Raw genomic sequence first — 8,729 nt, 5'->3', positions numbered from 1 at the left:
ATAGGACTTAGCTTTCCCCCAGAATCTTAGACATAGTTGGTCCATTAACTGGGTCTGGCATTCTGGTCTTTCCGGCCAAAGCTTTGCCGGTGTAATATTCATCACCTCATAAATGAAGGCCATTACCACCAACATTCTAAGCAGCTGAGTGCTCTCACCCTGGGACACACCTAACATTCTAATATCAGAGACAGCGCAAATGAGGCCACCAGGCCTGTACTACTCACTTCCCCGTACCTGGCAAGACAGGCCTAAAACACTGGGTTAAGTTTTAACAGACTTCCGCCACAACTCTTTTTTTTTTTTTTTTTTTTTTTTTCATTGTTGTTTGGCGGGCCCAGGTTGGATTTGAACCCGCCACCTTAGGTGTATGTGGCTGGTGCCTTAGCCACTTAAGCCACAGGCGCCGAGCCGAGGTCATGCTTTCATGTCCTAGCACTAGCCACAGTGCCCTCCAACTGTTCCAGTGCACCTCTGGTTCTGGAGATTTCACCAGCCTCTTCTGTATCTAGTCATCCTTGGGGAACCTCAGTAGGGATGTACCTCTTCTGTTTCCAACCTAAGCCCTCAAGGACCCACAGGTATCTCTGCAGCTTCAGCTCCCTCTCCCCTAAAACATGCCTGCCTTTCTTCCCCACCCATGTTACAGCCCAGACTCTGGTTTCCCAACCTTACCCTGATTTCAAGTTGGCAATGGTGGTTCTCCCAAAGCTGTAGGCATTGTTCTCTGGGGGGTGGGAAAGGGAGAGGATGATGGTGGGTCAAGGGACATCCCCTCTGACCTCCCCCCCATCTCTGTCCCAGCCATCCTGGCCTTCACTGACCCAGCAGGTCCCCTGAGAAGTTGACAGGCAGCACGATGCCTACGGAGAGGACACCCACGACAACCAGCAGCCCAATGATGTGCCGCTGGAAGGATAGGTAGTGCACGGCGTCGCCCCCACATTTGTCCCGGATCTCATCATCCCTGCAGCCATGGGGGGGGTGGACAGAGGAATCAGGTGAGAAGCACGGCAAGGGAAGAGGCACAACTCACCTCCCTGACCCGCCCCTATCCACATCCATCCTAATCCCTGCTGATATGGCAGGATGTATGGTGTCAAAATGGGATTTGTTGGTCCCTTATTTTCTGGGAGGGAAGGGCAGAGGAGGAGAGGAAAGGGGAGAAAGAAAAATGAGTGCATGGAGAAAGAGAGGGGACTAGAAGGAAAGAAAGGGGCAAAAGAAGGAAGAAGACTGCAGAGGGAGAAAGAGGAGAAGAAAAAAATGAGAAAAAAATTAGAAAAGGGAAAGTAAAAGAGGAAGATCTGAAAAGGGAGAAAGAGGCAGGAGGACCAGAAGAGAACTGGTAAAAGTGGGAGGGAGGATGGAAGGTGGGAAGCAGCAGCACCTTATGGGTGTGGCTGAGCTTGCAAATAAGACCTTTGGGTAGGGGCCTGGGGGAGTGGGTGGTGGCAATGCTGACCTGTCCGAGCTTCCTGCCTTTCTCAGAGCTCACTGCCTGCCTGCTGGGCTCTGGCTCGATCTCCTGAGTTCTGCCTGCTGGACACTGGCTCCTGCCTGCTGCTGGCTGGCTGCTCCCAGCCTAAGGATGCCCCACCCGCTGGCTGCATGGAGGCTGAGGTGGGGGCTCCAGCCCCTGCTCTTGAGGGGTGGTGGGGCAGAGGGAGAGCTGCTCCCCTTCGCAGGGGGTTGCACAGGAGATTGTGTTGTAAAGTGAGCATTCAGGGGACAGTAGAGGGTGAGGCTCCCAGGGCCTGGCCTCCTGGAGTAGGAAGTAGGGTGCTGGGCTGGCTAGGAGCACTAATGCCCTCAAAGCTGTTGGCCTCTGGATTTTGTAGGGAGATGACAGGCTCTGAAGTTTCTCTGTTTCTCTTTTTTTCTTTAGAGCTTGAAGATCATTCACTTACTTTATCCTGAAGATGGCTGTCAGCCAGGAACAGAAACCCTGGGGGTGACAGAGAGCTATCAGGTAGAGTCCCCAGCCCACCAACCTGACCCTCCTTTCCCCCTTGACTGCCACCCATCCTATTCTCTTAACCGCACAGCTTCCACTATTCCCCCCTCAAAGAAAAACCCCATACCCTAGGAGCTAGCTCATCCCCAGAGAGGGGGGGAGAGAGAGAGAGGGAAGGTTCCAGCCTTCAAAGAAGGAAAAAGACTAATGCCGAATTGGATTATCTGTGGGCCCTCAGAACTAGAGCTACAGATTCCTGAAAATACCCTACAGTTGTGTAGATCTGGGTGGGGATGCACAGGGTTTGGGTTCTGGGAAGGGTAGTAACCTCCAGTTAATAAGTTTGCAACATGGCTACCAAAAGCAGAGGAGGGGACATACCTCCAAGTTCCTGCCGCTTATCTGTAGTCTTCTCTTGAGAAGCCAAAACCCAGTGTCACTGCAAGATATCTCCCCCTCTCTAGCCCCCAGACCTACCTTCTGGTAGAGGGTACGGATATAGAGGGAAGGGTGGGCAGAGAATCTTTGCCCAACCTCCTAGCAAGAGAAGGTCCAGATTTAACATGGCACAGGGGAGAAAGGTACCTTTCAGGCAATATGCAGGACTATGCTACTTGTTGCTAACATTACCCTTGTCTGGGGACCATCTAGATACCTCTGGCTAGCAAGGGCAATAACTTTGCTTTGCCACTTACCAGCATGAGTCTAACTCAGGAAGCTGACAGCCATCTTCTGCTGGGGCTGCTGTAAGAGCTACCACCCCTAAGACTCCCAGGCTAAGCTGGACTGACCAGGGCCACCCCAGTGTCTGAGGATTAGAGGTTCTGACCAGGACCCTCTCCCTTGAAGAATGACAGAGGGCCAGGCAGGTAGTAATTGAACACTGAGTCTGACATGAAAGGGAGTATGGGGATGGCTGTGACACCATGTACACATGTTCCCATGTACATACACTGTCTAAAGGGGCCACTGCCACTCAACTCCAATCCACAAGTAGGTCAGTCGGCCTCACACAGCCAGGGGCCACGAGGCTCCAACCTTTGAGCAACACTACAGCTTCCCACAGATGATGTACATTTTGCTAGGCCAGACTGGAAGGCTCATTATTATTTCTAAAGCCATGTCTAAGGAAAAAAAGTGGCTTAGAATGAGTCAGCAGAAGTGAGCACAGAACTCTGTTGTGGCAAAGTTCAGAGTTTATGGATGTTATGGTTGTGACACAGACGACAGGACCCAGGAGTTCTGGGCTTGCGTGGTTATCCCACAAATCTTAAATAAGCAAGTTACTTCCCTTGCTGAAGGGAAGGCTACGCTAGTGTCCCTCATCCCATATCCCTGGAAGCTACAAAATGTTTAGTCTATTAGCCCTAGGATTCAGGGAGGCTAAGAAGTTTAGGGAAGGGCACTCACATTGTCCCTTTGGTCAAAGTCAACGGAGCTGGAGACAGAGGTGAGACGCTCATACCGGTCATGACTGTCCCCGTGCATAGCTGAGGCCACACTGAGGATGGGGAAGATGAGAGATCAGATAGCCTGGTGAGTCTGAGCCCCTGGGGAGCTAGGATGAGCACTCCGGAGCTCCAGGGCTATAGAAGGCACAGAAGGCATAGAAGGCACAGAAAGCGCAGAGGCTGAAGCAGGGAGGAATGACTGCCCTCTATCATGCCTCCCTCCACTATGCCTCTTCCTCTCAGGGTCAGGGTGGTGGTGGCAACAGTGCTGAGCCATGGGGCCCCAGGGGAGGAGGGATCTTTATCATCACTCTACGAGGCTGAAGCAAGAATGCTAGAGGGCACTGCAGTTCCAGAGTTGACCAGTGGGTGGCCGGGGCAACTGAGCCAATGTTGTGCAAAGAACAATGGGGAGCTGAAGGTTGGACCAGGAGAAACCTGGAACAGTTGGGGGTTGGGGGCTGGGAGACATCTCTCCTGTAGGGCCCTACCCTCCCTGACCCCAGCAGCTGTTCCAACTCCAACTCCAATCCTATAGACAGAGACCATAGAGCACCACAGAGGCCCCAACTGGGAACTCCTTAGGCAGCCCTCCTCCCAGGCTCCAGAAGATGTGAGCAGAGAACCCTGGAATATGAAGAACTAGCTGTTAGGGAAAAAGAAGCCACTGGTGACACCCCATCTTGTCTCTGCATGATTGTGCTGAGGATTTTCTGGAGGACGGGTCTTCTCTCTAGCCCAGCAAGGCCACAAAGTCAGGGGCACAAAGGAAGGGACTTCTCCTAGGCAGGGAGCCAGGAGAAAGAGATATGAGGGGAGCTGAGGCAGAGACAAGTTGGGGAGCCCCCTGCTCTGCAAAGCACACCACCTGCGTTAATCCGAAACATGAGCCTGCAGAGGAGAAAACTGCAAAAAGAAACCAGCAACTTGGCAGGAAGAGAAGAGAAGCGTGAGAGAAGAAGAAAAGGGAAAGCTGGTTTAGTGGGAATGAGGGGGCTGGTGCCCCACATACTATTCCTGTTCCACTCGGTCCCTCTCCTGCCGCCGAAGCCTGGGGACAGAGAATAGACAGAGTTAGCAGAGGCAGGGGAGAGTCCCTAAGGACTGGCAAGGGACAGAGGCCCAAGGCCCAATTGACAGCCCTCACAGCCCACCCATGCTCAATCAGGAACTAGTCCCTCTTCATCCATTCAACAAAGGGGGATGAAAGAGGGCTGGCTCTTTCCTGTTCCTGAGGAGCGTGGAGCAAGGTGTATGTGTGTAGAGGTGAAGGGGTCCCTGATCCTTACCTATCTGCATCTGTCACCAAGGCCAGCCGCCCATAGTCCCAGGCCACCTTCCGGAGGATAGAGAATAAGAACAGCAATGCCTGAGGGAAGAAGAGGTGGTTGGCAGATGGAGAAGCTGGCCATCTGCTAGATTAGGGGTCAGAGACAGAAGGACCAGAATCTTGTCTTAGAAGGGATGACCCTAGCTTGGGTGAATAGTCAGAAGTTAGGCTTGGGCTGGATGATGGGGATTTCTCCTGCAGTTAAGCCTGGGAAGTCAGGGTCAGGCAGGAGAGTGGTTAGAGCTAGCAGTGTCTGCCAGATATGCACAGGGCATGGGTGCCAAGGGTAAGGGGTGGTGTGTGGGCACTCACAAGGAAGCACATGAAGTCAAGAGCCAGTACGGTGGGGACGCCCCCAAAAGGCAGGCCCTGCAGGACAGTGCTGCGGATGCGGGCGCTGTAGCAGTAGTCCTTGGGGTTGCTGTTGTTGAGGGCCGTGGTGCCCAGTGTGGCCAGCAGGAAGGGCAGCATGGCTACTACTGCCGCATGGTCCTCCTGGGCAGAGGGCAGAGCAGTCAGCTGGGCTTGCCCCCCATTCCCTTTATGGCCCCAGCAGAGTGGATATGGGGAGGGGGCAGTGAGGGCAGATCAGCAGGCTGCCTGGGTGGGTAGAAGCTCTGGTCTCTGGAGATAAGGGCCTGAGAAGGGGAGGGTTGAGTCACATGGATTTACCTTCACTGGCCTTCTGACTGTGATCCTACCCTGGCCTAGGGAACTCAGCCCAGAGGTCAGACCTGGACTGGGGAGACTGGTTTCGCTAACCTGGAAGGTGTCTGTGAGCAACTCCACCCTCATACACAACACACAGATACTTTCTCTCCCTCTCATTCTCATTCTCTTAGGTAGGTGGTGGACCTGAGCCTAGCTTCAAAACAAGATGTTTAGCTTTGGAGTTGCCCCTCTGTCCTCAGAGCATGGGTCCAAGGATGGGGCCAGAGTGGGAAGACAGGTAAAAGGCAGGGCTTTTGGGTTTGAATAACCTGCTTGGCCCCAGCCACTCCTGCTCACCCTCATTCCTTTTACCTATATAGTTCTCCCCTCCAGCTTTCTCAGTTCTCCCCAACTATCTGCACGGGGGTGAAGGGTGAGGGTGTTCACCTGAGTGGTGTGAAGACTACAACTCCCAGGGTGCCATGCTTCTGACTCTGGAGCAGGGCAGGCTGGGAATGCCGTACAGTATCCTCCTGCGAGCTTTCCTATTGGCAAAGGAGGGGAGAATGGGTGGGGCCTCTTAGACAGCCCAGGCCCCCTGCAGCCAGGATATTGCCCTTCTGCCCTGTCTCCTGCCACTACTGAACCACTGCAGGACTGCCCTTGATGCTCAGTATGGATGGGATTGGCAAGAGGAGAAAGGGCAGCAGGCCCAAATACAGGGGTTCTGGAAGAGCTTGAGAACAGAGCTGAGCCAGGCCCTGGGGACTCTCCTAGGGCGGAGAAGTGTGGTGGCAGTAACAGCAACAGAAGCACTGCCCCACCCTGTTTTACTGGGGGCCCCTTGGGGGACCCTTCTGCTGACAACAGTGAAGTTCTGCCTTGAAGTGGGAGGTCCCCAGGGAAGAAAGGAAACCAGACAAAGAGAGAACAACAAACCTAGAATCAATGACTACAACTTGACTTGAGAGCAAGTGTTCCTTAGCCCCCTGGGGGGGACTTAGAGGTTTTCTCTTGTCCACTAGTCCCAGATTTTCCCCTGCCTGTTCCTAACCCTCCCATAGCATGGCAAGAGGCACAAGCTCTCAGAGTACGGGAAGCTGGAATTGTTTGTTTCTCTTGGTCCCAGGGAGTCTCTGCAAAGCCTGGATTAGGAAGGTTTGCCCTGTGTGATCTTTTTCAGCCCTAGCTGCCTTTGAAAACACACTAATTTAGTAATTGTAGCAGGTACCGTTTGTTGAGTGTCTTCTGCTTCAAGAATAATATATACATTTCATTTAATTCTGGACAATCTGAGTGTCACTGCCATTTGAAGTGAAGGCACAGGGGCTTAGAGTGGTTAAGTAACTTTCTCAAAATCATACTACTTATAAAACAATGGACCCAGGAGTCAAACCTAGCTCAACTTCTTTCTAAAGCCAGAACACTTTTCAGGAAATCCTGATGCTTTTCTGATGTGCCTGGACCAGGACTCTGCAAACCATAGAAGCTTCATAAATGCTCACTAGATGTTCTTAGGCCAGGGAACTTGAGGTCATTGTGGAAATGTATATTCTTGGGTGTATAAACATGTATTGATGCATATATCTGAGTGGAGAAAGAGCTAGTGACTACATGGCAGTCTAATGAAATGAAAGGAATTGTTGGCTTCTAAGTGGGGGTGTGTACATGGGTGTGTCTAGGAGCCTGGATATATAAACATGACACGCATAGAACCCTGGGGCACCAGAGGAGGTTAAAGATAGATGTAGGCTGGGGGGCTCTAGCACCCCTTTTTCAAATGCCAACTCCAATGCACTCCAGAAATCTCAATAGCCCATTCCCATCCCTTGCCTGTTTCTCTTCCTGAACTCCAAGGCTTTATCAGGCCACAATGGAGTAAGTTCAAGCCCAAAAGTGCCATTCCTTCCACCTCTTGTATTCTCCACATCACAAGAGGGGTGGAAAATTCTCGGAGCTTCTAGCTGAAGGGGCCTTAGCAAGGTGGGTGACGGTCCAGCTAGATGCTTAGTAACTGAAGTCATCATGCTCTTCTGCTACCTCCCTCTTTAGGGTCACAAAGCACTGTCCCTTTCACAATTGCATTGATTTTCTCACCTGCACTAAAGGAAGGCAGGGCAGATTCAGATCACAGTCTGATCCCTATTTTACAGGAGAGGAAGCAGGGACCCAGGGAGGGGAAGCATCTTGTACAAGCTGACAGGACAGGAGGCAGGGTTGGTGGCTCTGCCAGTCAAAAGAGTTACTCCAAGCTCTAAATTGTAGAGGTGGGGTTCTTGGGCTGAGTTTCATCAAGGGCAGCTGCTCTCAAAGCCAGCACTGGGGTGAGCAGCTAAGACAGCGATTTTCAACCTGTGGGTTGTAATCCACAGGAACTGTATTAAAGGGCCGCGGCATTAGGAAGGTGGACAACCACTGAGCTAAGAGGAGGAGAGAGACTAAGAATATTTGGGGGATGGGCCGGGTGCGGTGGCTCATACCTATGGTCCTAGCACCCTGGAAGGCTGAAGAGGGAGGACTGCCTGAGCTCACAAGTTCAGAGTTCGAAACCAGCCTGAGCCAGGGCGACACCCCGTCTCTAAAAATAACCAGGTGTTGTGGTGGTGCCTGTAGTCCCAGCTACTTGGGAGGCTGAGGCAAGTGAATAACTTGAGCCTAAGAATTTGAAGTTACTGTGAGCTGTGACGCCACAGCATTCTACTGAGGATGACAAAGTGAGACTGTCTCAAAAAAAAAAAAAAAAAAAGAAGAAGAAGAAGAATATGTGGGGGAGATAAAGTAGCAGAGGGCAATTCTTTCTCTTCATAAAGGTGCCTGTGCCAGCTGTATCCTAGAATTTCTCTAGTCTGATATTAGCCTTTAGCTAGAAGTGTGTATACAGAATGATGGAAGATATTATTTCTAGCTAACCTAAAGTTGTTATTTTACCATTAAGCATGGTGGGGGTTAGGGTGTCATGAATTAAAAGCTTTTTCTGACCACTGTGGCTCACGCCTATAATCCTAGCATTTTGGGAGGCTGAAGTGGGTGAACTACTTGAGCTTAGGAGTTCGAGACCAGCCTGAGCAAGAGTAAGACACTGTCTCTACTAAAAATAGAAAAAACTAGCCAGGGCAGGGCACAGTGGCTCCTGCCTATAATCCTAGCACTCTGGGAGGTGGGTGGATCGCCTGAGCAAGAGTGAGACCCCATCTCTAAAAATTAGCTGGGTGTGATGCCTGTAGGCCCAGCTACTCTGGAGGCTGAGGCAAGAGAATCACTTGAGTCCAAGAGTTTGAGGTTGCGGCTCGGCGCCTGTGGCTCAAGCGGCTAAGGCGCCAGCCACATACACCTAAGGTGG

At 51.8% G+C, this 8,729-nt stretch overlaps 1 protein-coding gene across 2 annotated transcripts in view; it reads right to left on the bottom strand.

Annotated features, from left to right (window-relative positions):
- Positions 1 to 8,729, bottom strand: part of TMEM63B (transmembrane protein 63B) — a 27,942-nt gene that overhangs the window by 14,703 nt on the left and 4,510 nt on the right. Inside the window, exons 2-9 of one of the 2 annotated variants that reach the window (XM_023512831.1) lie at positions 5,837 to 5,934; positions 5,051 to 5,233; positions 4,698 to 4,777; positions 4,421 to 4,459; positions 3,368 to 3,458; positions 1,911 to 1,948; positions 825 to 967; positions 676 to 727 (exon numbers count right to left, since the gene is read on the bottom strand). In XM_023512831.1, coding sequence (XP_023368599.1) covers positions 676 to 727; positions 825 to 967; positions 1,911 to 1,948; positions 3,368 to 3,458; positions 4,421 to 4,459; positions 4,698 to 4,777; positions 5,051 to 5,209 — 602 coding nt within the window. In that variant the 5' untranslated portion in view covers positions 5,210 to 5,233; positions 5,837 to 5,934. The remainder of the gene's footprint in view (positions 1 to 675; positions 728 to 824; positions 968 to 1,910; positions 1,949 to 3,367; positions 3,459 to 4,420; positions 4,460 to 4,697; positions 4,778 to 5,050; positions 5,234 to 5,836; positions 5,935 to 8,729) is intronic. The other variant, XM_012804842.2, reaches the window with a different exon arrangement.

Source organism: Otolemur garnettii, unplaced genomic scaffold, assembly GCF_000181295.1.
Source record: "Otolemur garnettii isolate 467f Iridium unplaced genomic scaffold, OtoGar3 scaffold00031, whole genome shotgun sequence".
Classification (NCBI taxonomy): domain Eukaryota; kingdom Metazoa; phylum Chordata; class Mammalia; order Primates; family Galagidae; genus Otolemur; species Otolemur garnettii.
Note: the sequence above shows the minus strand (reverse complement) of the source record. Positions and strands in the feature narration are given on the sequence as shown.